Source organism: Anarhichas minor, unplaced genomic scaffold, assembly GCF_050575085.1.
Source record: "Anarhichas minor isolate MPS153535 unplaced genomic scaffold, ASM5057508v1 ptg000010l, whole genome shotgun sequence".
In the NCBI taxonomy this organism is placed as follows: Eukaryota; Metazoa; Chordata; class Actinopteri; order Perciformes; family Anarhichadidae; genus Anarhichas; species Anarhichas minor.
The window spans coordinates 131845-148937 of record NW_027466456.1 but is presented as its reverse complement, the minus strand read 5'-3'; the positions used below and the strand labels follow the sequence as shown (position 1 = coordinate 148937).

General features: G+C 44.5%; 1 protein-coding gene across 1 annotated transcript; it reads right to left on the bottom strand.

Moving 5' to 3' along the window:
- Positions 1-81: 81 nt before the first annotated feature.
- cc2d2a (coiled-coil and C2 domain containing 2A) lies at positions 82-17063 on the bottom strand. Its single transcript, XM_076087298.1, has 38 exons — positions 16804-17063; positions 16568-16649; positions 16316-16369; positions 16000-16083; positions 15752-15896; positions 15163-15251; positions 14972-15073; positions 14819-14899; positions 14536-14742; positions 14272-14431; positions 14043-14179; positions 13807-13938; positions 12589-12798; positions 12356-12462; positions 12122-12262; positions 11117-11273; positions 9966-10240; positions 9636-9813; positions 8679-8832; positions 8421-8568; positions 7105-7243; positions 6799-7002; positions 6610-6702; positions 6360-6451; positions 5279-5446; positions 5127-5181; positions 4927-5036; positions 3969-4065; positions 3773-3871; positions 3482-3658; positions 2454-2657; positions 2272-2361; positions 2069-2182; positions 1238-1372; positions 991-1113; positions 856-914; positions 602-779; positions 82-467 (listed from the first exon to the last, which is right to left on the bottom strand). The coding sequence occupies exons 1-38, from the start codon at positions 16815-16817 to the stop codon at positions 282-284; spliced, it is 4980 nt and encodes a 1659-aa protein (XP_075943413.1). The 5' UTR covers positions 16818-17063; the 3' UTR covers positions 82-281.
- Positions 17064-17093: the final 30 nt, after the last annotated feature.

The following is a 17093-nucleotide window of genomic DNA, read 5'->3' as shown; positions in this document are numbered from 1 at the left end:
TATAGAGAGAGAGAGAGAGAGAGAGAGCTGAGAGACGAAACAATTTTTACATCATTTCATTCAGTCACGTGAGGCTGTTCATTCCTGATTGTCGGGTTTGATGAGTTTTATCATTTAAGAGAAACAATAATCATATTCTGGGTTATTTAATATCGACGTCACAATCTGAATTTCAAAACGTACAGACGTTTTGAAATATATACAATAGTGTGGCAATGGTGTGTAAAGTCATTTTAAATAAAGCTCATTTATATAAAAACAGACAGTGAAGCGCAGCGATCTCATGAGCGCACGAGCGAGGCCAGGTACACCCACACGGACAGGACGTTATTAGGGTACGGGTGCACGTACACGGCCAGGGCGAACTCCACATTCGCTGCGTGAACGTTGTGAACTCCAGTGCTGTACACCGCCTCCACGATGGGCCGGATCTCAGAGAACGGCAGATGCAGGGGGAACCCTGAAATCTAAAACACATAATAAAGATCCTATTAGTTATTTATGAGAGGAGTTTATTAAATGTGTCATTAATGAGCGGAGAATATTCTATCATTGAAATGTTAGACTGATGACATCATTCAGTGACTCGTTCCAGACTTGCCCTGTTGTCCCCCAGCATGCTTTGCAGCTCGTGGCGCTGCCCCTCGGCCACGTCCCGCCCCCCGCTCTGCTCCAGTTTGGGCAGGAACTGTTTCAGGGTGGTGGTGCAGTAGCGGTTCCAGCGGGTCGGGTGACGAGGGCGCCACTCCATGATCTTCTCCTTCAGGATCTTCTCAATTCTACAGAGAGTGGGACGGTAAATGTTTGTGTGTCTGTGTGTGAGACTGTAGCTCAACAAAGCGGTGGGTGACTTGCCTGTCCTGAAGCTCTGCTGCAGCGGCTTTGTCCGTGCGCCGATACACCAGCTCCTCTGGCTGAAGAGAATTAGTGAGAATTAAAAACATACCAGCGAACAAACATCCAGATTATATATAAATGCTGGAGACTCACCTGTACACTGGACAGGCCGGGGTGAGAGAAGGATTGGGAGAAAAACGGCTTCCACAAACTGGCTTTCGTGGTGTCGAAACTCATCGACATCGGTGACATATATTCTTGAACGTTGAACCACACCTGAATAAAAAGTTACTCAAATAATCTGCTGCAATCTAAAGGAAGTGATGCTTAAAAAGTGAGGAATTAAAATGCCACATGAGCTGGTGATTCGAGGTCATATAGTTGATGTAGCTTTACTCACATTGTCGGCGTTGACCAGGCAGCCGACTATTTGCAGAGGGCAGAATGTGTCGTGCTGTCCGTAGTACTGACCGCTGCTGGGATTCCAGATCAGGTAGCGGTTCTGCTCGAGGGTCAGGACGTATGCTGTGGGTCCCTAAAAAATAAAGACATCAAAAGTATTAGTGCTGCTGCAGAACGACTCAAAATCTCAGCATTATGTTTTATATAAATTACTTTTCAGCTCCTTAAATGCACAGTATTTCATTATCTGTGTCTCAATTTAAAACAATAAACAAAAGACGGAGTTTGTTGACGTGGTGAAGCAGCGTGGGATCATGGGAGTTGTTGTCTTCATCCTTCAGTGTTCATGGTTCAGTAGGTTTTTACCACAGAGGTCTCCACCTCTCCAAAACAAAACTCTGCATGAAGCAGCTTCACGTTAACAATCAGTGTTTCTCCAGCACTGTTCAGAGGATGCAGGATGTCCTGGAGGGACTGAGAGACGAGCTGATGCTAAAGTTAGCTCGTCTTGTTTCTCTGAAAGATCCAGACGTCTGCTGACCAAAATCCTGTATCTGCTTAAAAACCACAAAGATCTAAAGTGTATCAAAAAACTGTCTTAAAACTGGATAAAAAGTCAGTTTATGAAAGCTTCTGGCAGATGAAAGAGGACCAAATGAAACATACCGTTACCGCGGCTAAATTACAGATTTTTCTGGTTTGAGATTTGTTAGAAACAATTGGAGAATGAAAGTAAACAACTCAACAACAATACATAAAAAACAACACATTTTAAATCTGTGCTCCATGTCGGTGCATGCTGTTTATAATGAGCGTCACACACACACACCTCTGGTATAGCTGTGCCAATAATCAGCCAGGCTTTCTTGCCCATAGACAGGAAGTAGTTGCACAAGAGCACGGCGTGTTCTTCTTCGTCTCCCGCCAGGAGGGTGAGGAATTGCTGAAAAAAAACAAGAAGACGAGTCCCTGTAAGATTGTCTCTTCCCTCCTCTTCCAATCTTCCAAACAGCTCTGAGAGGGTTCACTCACATCACAGGTGCTCCACAGGTCACAGGCCCCGGAGAACGAGACTCTGTCCGGCAGAGAGGGGACGAGCGAGACAAACCTGGCAACCAGGGCCTGTGTGAGGAAAAGAGACAGTAAATCTGATCCAGAAAGACGTATAACCAGTCACTACATCTCTACCGTCACTTCAATATCGAGTGACTGACCGCGGCTTCCTGCGAGTTGTCGGGGAACGCGTCCAGTAACTCCTGCGGGGGGTTGAGAGGTCGGATGTACCGCGTGACGAACACCGTCTTCCCGTTGAGGTCGGTGACGGTGGTGATGCATGGTCGGTCCGGGTGGCCCCCCGCCGCCTCCCGCTCAAACCTCTCTGAGGCCTGCAGCAAACGCTCATCCTCCTGGCTGTCAAACTGCACAAAGAGGTCAAAGGTTACGGCAGAGGAAATTCAGCTCAGCACTATGGAGATGAATTCATACGCTAAAAGAATGATGGCAGGCATGGAGGGAGTGTTTGAGTGTTACCTGTAATTCCTTAATCTAGCGTTATGTAGCAGAGCAAAGCAAAGACGCAGCACAAAAGGAGGACAAACATAAGAGCAAATGAATACACTGATGCATAACCAGCTACTTATAAGAGCCTGTGAACACGTCCCATAACCAATTTGACACAGATGCATGTACGTGTTGTGGTACATGTGGTAGCTCCCATGAATTTCAACACATTGTTTGGTCTTGTTTTTTTTTTTTCGTGTTTGTTCCTGGAGCACTAATGGACTATGACAGAACACACATCTTCACAGAGACCTGGATCCATCGTGGTCCAGGATCAAGCTGCACTAGACGGGTGGACAGCAGGACAGAGATCAGGACTCTGTTTACACCATGAGGACTCTGGTGGACCAGAGGAGGAGGACTCTGTGTCATGATGCTTGGTTCTCAAACACAGTCATAGTTGATGGACAATGTTGAGTTTTTTAACGTGAAGATGTCGGCCATTTCTTCTCTCCAGAGAGTTGTTTTTGTTGCTGCTGTTTGCGTTCTTTATGATGCAAATAAAAGGAATGTACTATATTTGTTTTGATGTGTTTCTTGTGTTGCAAATGGGCAACAACTGCATCTCGTTGTGCATCCCTGTGTTGCATACATGACAATAAATGATCCTTGAATCCTTGAAGTCACACATGAACTAAGACAAACTAGCTGCACTACAGACAGGATCCATCCTTGAACTCACCTTTTCCCGGACGGACTCTCCAGGCACCAGCTGAGGCTCGATGGTGATGAAGAGCGTGACGAAGGCTCCCTCGCTCAGGCTCCTCAGGGTGTCGTAACCGCCGTCGGCTCCGTGGCTCCGATCCTTACTGTAACCCAGCAACACTGCCGGTGTATTCACCTTGAACGTTCCATCAATCTGTCCGATGGAGTCAATAAAGTAGAAATGATCAGTCAGCAGGTCAGCTGGTCAGTTGGTCGGCGTGCTCATCTGTTAGTGAGGTAATAAATACACAACAGCGAGGACTCTCACCCTGGACTGAGAGTAGATGGTGCTGAAGGGGATCTTGACGGAGCCCAGCCAGTGCTTCTCTACCCGGGTGTGTATGGACTTCCCTCTGTCTTTGTCATTCTGAGGAGCAAAAGGAGTTCAATGATGAAACAAGACAACAAATACAACAAGAATTCAAGGAACATGTTATGATATAATTACAGAGTGTTTTACTCACCGATCCGGTTTCATAAACCACCTCATCGAATATGTTGATGAAGACTTCGTCCTTGACTGATTGTAAGGCAGCAGCGCTGTAGTCGCCATTTGGGGCACTGACGAGAAGAAGAAGAAGAGTTTTACGTTTCTGCTAGTTTGTTCAGTGTTATCGAACTGTGTTCAAGAGACGGCAGTGATGTTCTGTAGTGTGTGTGTGTGTGTGTGTGAGGTTCTCCTCCACAGTCAGGGTTCTACTACAGTAGATGAGTTCATAGAAACAGACAGGAGAACCAGCACGGGAGCAAAGTGATGTTCTGCTGTGGACGTATGTTAGACTCTAACAGAATGTCTCTCAGTTGAAGTGAAGCTATATTCAGAATGTCTTCACCTCTTCACCTTGCTGTCAGACAGACCTTTCTGAGGGGAACTCAAGCTGTTATCTATGATCTCTACAAACACACCAGACTCCATTCACTCAAACACTGATTCTACCTCTCAGGACACAGGAGCTGCTGCTCTCCTGCTGCCTCCATCTGTTGCTGAGGTTGTGTTGTTGTGAGACTTCAGTGAATCTGAATGAACCCTTTAAAACACTAAAGTCACAATAACACAAACTAACTATCCGATATAGAGCAGCAGCTCCTGTGTCCTGAGAGGTAGAATCAGTGTTTGAGTGAATGGAGTCTGGTGTGTTTGTAGAGATCATAGATAACAGCTTCAGTTCCTGCTTTGCTCTCGTGCTGGGACTCCTGTCTGTTTCTCCAGTAGTACACTGACGACACAACCACACTTCTAAACATCACTACTATCCCTTTAAGTGCACAATAACATCTGAAAAGAGTCGTAATGTTGCAAAGGTATTTCAGTGGATAAAGCTGATTAGGAATTGGCCACCAGTAGCAGTCCGTAGCTGTAAAACACAGCGTAAACATTGATCATAAAAGGAGAAGACAGGCTATGAGATGCACGGCTGTCACCTGAACGGTAGCTGCAGCTCCTCGTTCCAGCAGGGGTTCGGTCCATCGGCTGTGGTTGTTTGAAGCACTGTGCGCTGGAAGGAAACCTCCACAAAGGGCCTCACTTGTACCTAGAACAGCAATCGCAAAACCCCCACACTTACATAATATGGATCACAAGCTGCCAATGAGCTGTAGAGGAGAGTGAAGGTGTGTTGTACCTGGCTGATGAGCCAGTCGCTGCCCTGGATGGCACTCTGAGACTGTCCTGGTTTACTGGAAATAAAAAAACGCATCGACACAGATTTCTGTCACGTGTCTAAAACGTATAATTCTTATTACTCTCGACACTATTCTGACTTTGAGCACTCACTTGGTCTGCGGCCGGCGGACGGGGATGTAGAAGGCCCTCATGATGTTGACGAGCAGCTTAATGTCTCCGTCGGACAGATTCTGAGCCGTCACCTTCTTCCTCTCTTTCCTCTGAGGCTTCAGCGGACGCTTTGGTTCAGCCAGCTTGAAAAGGTTCATTCCCAGAATCCTGATCGTCGCAAAACAAACGGCGGCTGGTATTTAGTCAAACTGCTCATTTAAAAAACGGATAACAGACGGAAAGCACATCATTTATTGAGAGATCAAAATATGTCTAACTGTGGGAGAGGATTATTACCACCAACGGTACTTAGTCCCTCCAGGTATCTGCAGTTTTATCATCACAGTACTAATACTATTCTTAATATGTAGAGCTCACGGTTACCTCAACATTATTCTACTTTCAAAACCCTTGATGACGCAGTGAGAGCTGCTGAAACAGTGTTTTGGTGAAACAAACTGCAGAATGCTGAAGGGACTGACTGCTACCCACGGTGAAGGGTCTATGTCACTACTGAACTGGTATTCAGGGCTCAAACTAAATGGAGCCACAGAGACACAGACGGAGGGAGAACAAAAAGAAACTCATACCCAGGGCCTGCACCACTGTTAAAAATGCATAGCAGAAAAAATGGAACAGAAGAGTTTATAACATTCACTTTAGATAATGAAAAAGAACATGCAAAGTAACAGCCAACATCGTGATAGGCTCCGACAGTTGTACATTATCATGTGTAAATCTGAACTAAGATTATTCCGGAGTTCCTGTTATCACGTCAACATGTTCCAGAGGACAGAGAATCCGCTGCGTTGAGCTCAAGATCAAACCGGCCAAGAGACACTCTCACATCAGCTGACGTATAAAGGCCTGGCACGCTGCGTCATATTTCAATCCTCTTTGAAAAGAGGAATAAGAGAAGGATATACAGAAATACAAATAACTACATGCTCACAAGCTTGAATTACTATCGTGTGATTGGCAAGAAAGAAAAGCAAAAACACTAACATGCTCAACACAGGAAGGAAGAGAGCGAGCTGTGAGAGACGAATGAATCAGTTCGTGGTGTTTATGGGGGAGTTACCCGATGCTTGGGATCTCCTCTTCTATCACCAGGTCAGACAGAAGGAAGTGATGTTTGGCAAGAACAAATCTGTTGATGACCGACTCTCGGATCTGTGGGGAAACAACAGGACCATTGAAGTGGGTCTGCTCAATTACAGCCAACAAATCATAACACGATCACGTGAACTTGAAATATAACTCTTACTTTAAATAAACATAATGAACTATTGGGGGTAATATTACACATTTACACCCCATAAGCTGCTCACCTTCTGGAGGTACTTGGCTACTAAGGCTCTGTGTGAATCCAGATGTTCTTTCGTGTCGACTATCTCTCCTTCTTTCAGTCTCTTCTCGTATTCCTGAAATCAAAAAGGAGTTGGTGTCATACAGAGCTCATTCTGCCACGTCCACACAATTCTGCTGTATAATACATGCTTTAGTATTTATGATCTGACCTGGAACACCTTGTCAGTGACCTCCCTCTCCACAGCAGGAACACACTTGTAACTTCGAAACTCTGCGACTTCCTGGTTCCTGAGACGGAGCAGCCGAAATCTGTTGGACCTCTCCAACTCTTCATCGGTGACGAAGTTGAACTCCTCCTGCAGCTGCTCCAGACGGAAGTAGTCTGGAGCCGTCACCTCTCCGCTGCTGGCCACCTGGTGAGCCACAGGTACGGAGACAGAAGCCATGTTTCCATTTGGAGTCTCCTGGATCGTTGATATTCTTTCTTATGCACAGAACTATATTCTCATACGCACTTTGAGCAGCTGCATGATGGAGGCGTTTTTGGGATCGTTGGGGTCCAGTCGTGACTGTGTGGCCCACTCGCCAATTTTTTTCATGTCGTACAGACCAGAAGCCCCAATAAATGTGACCGCATCAAGACGGCCGAGGCCGCTACAACACAGAGAAGTAAAGTGATTAATATGGTAGTTTGTTACACATACGAGGTACAGACGTGAAGGAGTACACAGGTGTGTCTACATTACGGAGGACTTTCTCAGCATACTGCAACGTTCACACACATTTCACAACTTCTCCTTGACTTTTCCAGATCATTCACAACCTTTAAGGAAAAGACAGAGCTTTATAGTATTCTTTACTCCAAATGTTACTCATGTAAAACAACAAGCTTTTCCAATCTCTAATCGTTGTTTCTGTCCACATTCACTTCAAATAGTTCAGGCTACAGTTATACTTATATACACACTTATATCAGTCTGGCTTTCATATATCAGGAAAAACAAAAGTGCATGTAACATTATATTACATTAGATAAACAATGCAACAACATAAGTATGTCACCTACATACCACATAATACTTCATGGCTCGGATCTAAAATCTCTTGAAACATAATATTAGGCAGCTGGCATAGAGGGAGAACATGAAGAAACGTGCGGGATTAAAGCTACGGTACACAGAAGATAAATACACGCTATGCTGCCTCACGTGGAAGGTTATCCACGGAAGATTACTCTCACCATTACTTTCACTAAACAACAAAACTTTCCAGGAGTTAACGGATTCCGTGACTCTTCCAGGTTTTCCATGACGGTGGGAACTGTGATCCTGGATGTTGTTAGACTCAGTTCTCTGACTGCAGCTCATTTCAATGTGATATGACACTGAACTTGCAGAATCCTTCACAGGACGCTCTGATATGAATGTTTTGATGATTTGCATCAACAATTAATGAGCCTTGAGATTAATTTATGAACCACATCATCAGAAAAAAACAGAACCAATAAGCAAACATGGGAATGTTTATGGCTTGGCAAATGGAATCTGTTGTTGAATGCACTATTAATGTTGCAGATCAGCATTTCTCATGAGCTGCTGAAGGCATCAATCAATATAGAGTGCTTCTGCTGCCGCTGCATAACCTCTGATGTACAAACAGAGCTTAAAGTTTAATATGATTGATTACACTAAAGAAGTTTAAAGTCTGAGGACGTTGCTGACATAAGCTGAAACCACTGGCTTCCACTGCACTGCTGAATCTAAAGGCCTACAGTAAGCATTGATGTAAATAACTAGATTATGGGTTAAAGCTGTCCTTTAAGTGACACTACCTGTGTACGCTGCCAGGATGCTGAGACGCCGGAGGGGCGAGTGGGACGCCGTCCTCCCCGGACCCCCAACAAACACAGCAGGACAGCTTCCCGGAGGTCAGCAGGGTCTGTTTGTTACCGCCGTCGGCCTCAAACGAGAGCGGCACGTCTGGAGAGGCGTACAGAGAGGATGAGTGACAGGATGACAAGGCCCCGTCCAACAAACGTACAAACGGGAATGTACTCGTGGGTGAGCTGGTGTCAGATGAAGGCATTTACCGCTTCCAACGCCCTCGTGGTCAAACATCACTCTCTGGTTGCTGCTGAACTCATATTCCTCGATAGGGACGATGCCCGTCACCACTGAGGGCTCTGGAACCGGAAGAAACACCTGAGCCAGGAGGGAGCATGACGAGCCCATCTCCTCAAACACCTGCACGCACACGCGCACACGCACACACGCACACGCACACGCACGCACGCATGCACGCACACGCACACGCACACACACACACACACACACGAGAAGAAGCTTCACTCATAACATCGACGTTCGGATGCAGATTGTTGTTGTTTTTTTGCATGATTATTGTATTTAAAGGCAGTAAACAGCCCAGCGTCAGATACAGATCAGGCTTCACTAATACTATTAGTATTATCTTATTTGTAGAACAGGATTCCAGTGGTGGCTGCGTCGTTTCTGACTTATGTGATCAAAATGTATTGAAAAAAAGATTCACAACATGTTTATCAAACGAAATATTTGCTTCAGTCCATATTAATTGTCGTTCTGCCTTTAAAAAACAACCGTTCATACATATTAGGGAGAAGAAGAACACGAGGAGATTGATTGATGGTCATGATTGATATTTATATATTATATGAAGCAAAATGATTTTATACATGAAATAAAGCGAGCAGCTTCATGGTCAAGTGTTCACATAGTTGAAGTCTCTGTCTGTATTTAAAGTGGTGCAGCGGTTCAGTTTGTACGTCATTGAGCCGGTGGGTGTTTCACCGTGCGGTTTGGAGTCTAGCAGCAATCTGACGGCACCAAGAGTTACATTTCATTTACCACAATTTTAAAAAATGTATTTATCCCAATTTTTTAGGATGAAGACCTCATAAAATACGACAGACATTTGAACCTTCATTGGAAAACGTCAACAGAACCTTTGAACGTTAAAGAACAGCCGTGTGAAGAACACAGTCCAGCTGATGTTTCTGCTACTGTACCTGCAGATTGATGCTTTGGGGACAGTTGAGTATCTTGAGATAGAAAATCTGTCCAAAGTGAACTCTGAAGTCAGCGTTCAGGGAGCGGCCGTCCGTTCTGGAGACTTCTTTGTTGTTGTAGAGGATCTTGATGAAAAGGGAGCGCCGTGAAACGTCCTCCCTACGAGCTATTTCAGGCCTACGGGAGGAGGAAACATTAACAGACAGTTCATCTCTTAAGTCCTTTCATCTCAGATTTACCATCTCACTTTTCCTCAAAACAAGTGGACAGAAACATGCCAGTGGGTGAGAAGAGTGGATGTATTTTGTATATTAACTTCCTGCTGGTACCTGGGGCAGAGCTCAGTGGCGGTGATGTTTCCAGATGCAGACAGATCCGGGATGAGGATGGACTCTCCGGGTTGCCTTCGTATCCTGGAGGCTTTCTCTCTGACCCGCTGCTCCACAGAGTCAAACTCGGGCTTCTCCGGAGGCTCCGGCTTCTGGGGGCCTTCCTCAGCGGGCCCCTCTGATTCACTCGCCTCCTGCTCTTCATCTTCATCCTCCTCCGTGTCATCCTGAGCCTGGCCTTTCTTCTTCTTTTTTCTCTTCTTCTTTTTGGCTTTCTGAACACGGTGAACACAGGATGTGTGTGTGTGTGTGTGTGTGTGTTAATATATACTGTATGTGAATATTCACAGTCTTGATTTTTAAACCAGAATTTGAATTTTATTTATTTATTATTCTTTATTTTAGGTAAACATATTTTACTGAACAGATTTTGCTTGCACGGTAAAGTGACCAACTACACCTGACTGAGCTAAGTTAGATAAATAATAAATACAGTAGGTACTGTAGTGCGACTGATGCTGGATTTTTGATCTATTTAAGAACAATCTGGTAACTATATATATATATATAGATATAGATCTATATCTATATATATATATATATATATATATATAGATATAGATCTATATCTATATATATATATATATATATATATATATTTATCAGCAGATAGACATTTAAAAAAAAAAAGTAAAACATAAGCAAACAAACTTGATATATTATCTTTTAAATGTATTGTTACTCATCAGCAGTGGTGGAAGAAGTATTCAGATCATTTACTGCAGTAAAAGTACTAATACCACACTGTGAAAATACTCCACTACAAGTAGAAGACCTGCATTCAAAACCTTACTGGAGTAAAAGTATGTCAGTATTATCAGCTAAATGTAGTTCATGTAACAGTATTGATGGACAGATTTGCTATTATATCTGATGTTTCTGCTGCATTGTTGATGTATGTTGAATTATAACTCCTTTATATCCTGTTATTCTATAAGATCATCATGTTTGTCTCTGTCCTGTGAGAACCTCGTATCTCTAAAAAGAACACGAAGCGTATTCCAGCTGACCCAAGAGGTTTTTAAAGAGTTCATTTATCTTCAGAACGGGACTGATATATGTGCAGTAAGCTAAAGGCAGCATGGATCTACCTGTTTCCTTCTCCAGAGCTTCCAGTCCTCCAGCTGTTTCCTGTACTCGGCCAGCTTTCTCTGGTAAACTTCCTCCATCTCTGCCTCCAGCTCCATGACCTCGGTCAAGATTTCATCCTCGTGCTCTCGCTCATCCGACGCCTGGTCCACATTCTCCCTGGAGAGTGGTTTAAAAACACATTAATGAAAAGTGTACAACCATCAGCAGAAGACACGCACATTATCGAGCAAGCATTTGTTAGGGGTACAATTATTTATTGATTTTAGGGATCTTTATTCCACTTTCACATTTAAATAAACAGAGCGCTGCTTTCACTTCCATGCTGTGCTACATTCCTGCTAATGTAAAAAAATATTTGCATTGAAATAAGACTTCAAATAAGGTTCTTCTTCACCTGAATTCAGTACAACAGAGCGCCGACGGGCAAAACTAATAATATACTTCATTTCATACTTCTTAGTAATCATATTACTTTTCTACTCTTCAGCCGCAACTTTCAGGAAAGTTTTTCACAGACTGCTGCTGAAGAGTGTGCGCCATAAACTCATGTTTACTGAGGTAATAAATCAAGAGAGAAGTAGAGTCATTTTCTCATAGACTTCTATACAACCAGAGGAGTCGCCCCCTGCTGGACACTAGAGAGAATGCAGCTTTAACACATGAAGCATCGTCTTCACTCGGCAGAACCAGAGGTTGCCGTCTGGTGTGCGTACGACACAGCGGCATGACCGCTCCCAAAAAGTGAGCCAAAAGATCTTGATAGCCCCCTAGGCGCTGGATTTGATGTGTTGTCCGTGAGCTAAGCACGCATTTTAAACGTCAATGTTGCCGTTGATCATTTACATTTAATTGTGGGAAGCCATAATCGTAATCACTACTCATACTAATAGTCCAATAGAGTCTCCTCTGGAAGCACAACTCTGCACATCCCATTTTATTAAAGTTCTATGGATTCTATAGAGCAGCACCAGACAGTGTCTTATTATCTACACAAAGAGATTCACCTCCTGAGGTAGAGCTTGTAGGGCGTGTTGGTGAACTTCTGGAAGTCCCTCAGGGCCTTCATCTCCTTCCACACCTTAACGATGTTCTTCAGCAGGGTCCTGTCTTTCTCCTGCTCGCTGTCTCGCAGCTGCCGAGTGTTCCTGAGATAAACAGCGGAGGGAATAATACCTCGTCATGGTTCTTAAGAAGGGACTTTGGATTCTAGAGTGAACAGGAAAATCAGGGGAACTCACCGGACCTCCAGACTGTACTCAGATATCCTCTGCTGCATGGCTTGAGTGAGGCTCTCCCCGCCGTGGATCTCAAGTATATTCCGCAGTGCACTCCTCAGTCCGTTCAACTAAAGCACACAGGAAATACACAATGTACACGGGTGGCTTGTTTGGATAATACACCAAACATGTTCTGCATGTATTCAGGGATGTTTTCACAGAGTCACCGTCACAGTCGTCTGGTGATGGTTTACCTTGTCAGTGAGGTGTCCTGTGAGGTTGTTACCCTGCCTGGTGAGGTACTGATCGTACAGCTGAGCCAGACAGGCCCCCAGGACATGCTCCCGACTGAAGAGTGGGTGATGGGAGAAGATCAGCCCAGAGACGTCCACATCCAGCTGGTAGTCTCCCTCGGGGTCCGCTGCACCAGCGATATACAGATTTGCATTCTTGGACTTTAGCGCCTACGATAGCGGATAGAACAACAACATCATCCATCATGCAACGCTCTGGAAAATAATAATCACAGTTAAATAAAGTGGGTGCTTGCGGTTCACTCGGGCATATCTAAGTATGTGTGCAAGCTTAAAGGAAGCGTGAAACAGAGATTGATAGCACCGTCGGGGAGGCGCTGTAATGAAAAGGCATGCGTGACAACAATGTAAGATAAACACTCAATTAAACTACAACGGAAGCTCTGTTCTCTCGATGATCAAATGTGGCAGCTGTGTCCGTCTGCAGAGTAAAAAAAAAGAAATACATGGGAAGACAAGAGTTCTTTGGGGGTTTCCCACTCAAACACTCCCAACCAGAGAACCACAACACATCTGTGTCACCTGCATTGTTTGCTTTTTTCAGGGTCTCCATATTTGTCATGTTTTGCTTCTGTGGTCCTTCACGCCAGAATTAAAGTAGGGATGGACCGATAGAGCAGAACACTCACAATGAGTTGATCGTGGTGTATTTTCTGATGGGATGATAGTGAATATCCTCATGAGTGACTTGAACAAGCAAGGGGACCTTTTGATTTATGATTATTGTGACTTTAGTGATTCTGAATTAACCCTTTAAAACTCAGTAACAGATGGAGGCAGCAGGAGAGCAGCAGCTCCTGTGTCCTGAGAGGTAGAATCAGTGTTTCAGTGAATGGAGTCTGGTGTGTTTGTCGATAGATAACATTCTTCAGAAGGAAACGTAACATCTTGTGTGTGTCTTTTAATGGAGTTTAGATGTATCTGTATATTGTCAGTAGAGATGATATCACAGATGTGTCAGCCTCCACCTCTGCTCTTTCCCCCGATAACAGTCGCCCCCTCCCTCCCTGTCCCTTTGTATCAAATGACAAACTGACTTTTTTCTTTTTCTCAAGATTGCAAAGGGGTTAGAGAACACCTTTCCAGTGTGTGAATGTGCACGGTGCTTTAGATGTGCCAAATGATGGAGTGATGGAAGTGAGAGTGAGTGTGTCTGACCTTCCTGTACACAGGCTGCAGTGCAGGGTCCAGGTCCTCCTCCATGTGGAAGAGAGGGGGTCTCGTGGATGATTCCTTTATGGGGTCGGGCAGAGCCACGATCCTGCCGTCATCACCAAACCACTTCTTTCCCTTAATGAAGAATTAATATATATATATATATATATATCAGAAAGATTTCATGGCTCCAGGGCCTGCGACTCTGTTCAGCTGTCTGCCATGTTGGTTGAAATTACCTCCTCCATTTTCAAGATGCGGTTCTCCAGAATGTTCTCATTGATCGGAGACACAGGAGGCCTCTCCCCGACATACAGACCCTCGTCCTCCAGGTAACGAGGCTTCATGTTTTCAGGCAGTTTGATGGAGGTTGGGGCTGTGGCAATGACAGATAAAAGGCAGGTAAAAGATCCTCAGCAGAATATCAAAGCCGACAAACATCAGGTACTTTTGTACATTTGAGAATACCTGTTCGAAAACTCGGCGTGAAGAGGAGCTCGCTCTCCTGCTGAACAAGTTTTCGGTACCCGACGTACTCTGCTTTCTTCACTTCCAGGAAGTCCTGTGTCGATTGTTCAATGACAAATAAATTGTCCTCTTCATCTCGCACAAGAGGAGCTTCTTCATTCTGCCGCAGGACAAAGAATATGAGGCGTCGGGAATCTACAGAAAAGGTGGAAATAGTCGCGATGCACCACGTCATTTCTTACAATATTGTTGTCTGCGTCTTACCTGGTCTTCATGTTCATCTTGAATATCTTCTTCAGCATCTTCCTGCTCGTCAGCTTCTTCTTCCTCTCTGTCCTCCTCAGCTGTTCTTCTCCGTTTGTCTCTTTTCTTGCTCTTCTTCTCGGTCCCATCTCGTGGATCCGGCTCAAAGTCCAGTGTAAAGAAGTTGTAAGCCTCCTCAGTGGTCGGCAGGCCCTTTTCTGTCTGTATCTGCAAAGAATGAACAGATAAATAAAACACAAATGATTTGTTCTCAGCATTATTGCGATCTCGTCTCCGTCCTCACCCGTCTGGCTGCTTCTCTGAACTTGACCCTGCTGCTGAGGGCCAGGGGGTCCTCGTGTCTCCCAGCTCTGCCTGGATCAACCTGTGAAACACTGGGCGTTACATCTCCACTGCACCGGGTACAATCATGGTGAGAGGACTGTTCGACGCTCACCTCTCGGTCAAACCGGGTTACAGTGTCTCTGTCTCTGAGGCTCTGCAGGCGACTGGCTGGCTCCAGAGACGCCTCCTGCTGCTGGAGGCTCTCACCTTTAGACTGGAAACAGTTTGGGAAGGCCATATATTTGATTATCTTTAATTCGATTACAAGCTGGTTCGTGAAAAAGAAAAAGGATTTGGGTTTACCCTGGCTGCTCTCAGTCGCTCTTCCAGGCGACGTGTCACTAAGCTGTCCAAATGAGAGTCGGGAGTTTGAGTGATTCGTGAGGAGACACCTAGAAGACAAAGCATGTCATTAAACAATAATTACATGTAATAATCAGTATTGGGGTGAATATTTACTACCTTGGTACTGTACTTGGTACTCTTTGGCCTAATCTTGTGTGTGTTGGGACCTATTTTGTGCTCTTTTACCATCTAATCTTCTTGTAATGTCTAATTCTTATTACTATTTTATTGTTAACTTACCTGCTCAAGGACTATGAGTGGAAATTAGCAATTTTCTAAAACTTGGCACATTACATCCCCCCCTTTTGTAATATAAGGTTCATGTCTTTTTGGTGCACCAACTGTTTGGATATGACAGTGTAATTTCTTTAGTTATTTAACTTGGGTAAAGGTGTTGTATGGGTGCATTTTGAGAAATTGTGGTCATTTTGTTCAGAGTTTTGTGTGCTAAAACATCCATATACTGTATACTGCACGATAAAAATCACACAGCACTGTTTCGGTACTGCTTCTGATATTGTATTTTAATGATATCATGGACACTAACCGCTCAGAGACCCAGTCGGGGGTCTTGATAAAACCACAGGGTCAGCTGCCTTTTCAGCCGATCCCTCGTCTTCGCCGCGGTGCTGAATGGTGGACATCTCCCCCACATCCTCATCATCATCCTGGGCTGAAGATCGGTCAAGCAGCTGACATTTGCCAAGAGATGGAACCATTATGAATCCCGCTGGAGCTTTAAAAAGTGTGCACTATGAAGCTAATGCATATAAAGGGTGCAAAGGGAAGATGTACCCTTTTCTTCCGCCTCTGTCTCTGAGCTCTTACGGTGCGTTTCAGCGTCTCTCCTGGATCTTCCTCACTGCTTTGAGGTTCCTGCTGCAACACAGACATACAACTAAGACACAACAGCAACAGCATACAAACTGTACTTCTATCCACACTGGTTATTTTAGCACAGCTGGAAAAAAAAGGTTTCATTAGCAGAGGAAAGAGAGAAGGAGTTTGGTGTTTGAGCAGCCAGCAGCACTACACACAGGAGGAGGGCTACAGCCTACAGGCTAAACTACAACACACACACACACACACACACACACACACACACACCAACCTTCATTGCAGTTCGCTGCTTCCTCTCACTCAATTTGGTGGACGGAACCAGAGCCTATCGAGTATAATTAGATTTTCTAAAGCGTTAACAGCTCTTCTATCTGTGTGTTTCTGTCGTGTGTGTGTGCGTGTGTGTATAACGTGAGACACTCCTCCAGGTCTTGTTGAAGCTCTGGCTCTGGATGAACTCACACGGTTACTGTCAGTCCACAGAAACAGATCAATATATCACGTTCACCTGTCATAACTTTACCTGGCTGTCGTCCTCGTGTTTGTTTCCCCCCAACGTGTCTTGCAGGGCGCGTCGTTTCTTCCGCAGTTTCTCTCGAATGTCACTAGAACAGAAATAAAGAGTTTTATTAAAAACTGTGCGTGCTAACGTTAGCTTTGATAGCTAAAAGTAGCGTCTCAGAGACGGGGACGCTAACGTTTTAGCTAACCATAAACTATACAAGAAAGACAACACACAGCTGACTATGTTTACGTTACCTTGAGGACGCCATGGTCGCGAGGATAGTTTTATTTTCAATGAAGACAAAGCAGAAAGTCACAGGATTGTTGTTGTAGTTTAAGCTAACGTTAGTCTGTATTATAAACAAACCGTAGCTAGCTTGCTACGATGTTTGCATCACTGCGCTCGTGCCCCCCAAAACATTGTCATTTTCTGAGCGATATTTCTCTCTCAATACTGAACTTAACGTTTGTAAACGAGAGCCGTTACCGCTGCCTAGTAACGAGATAAACTACCCCTCAACCTACCTTGAAAACCAGCCTCAATC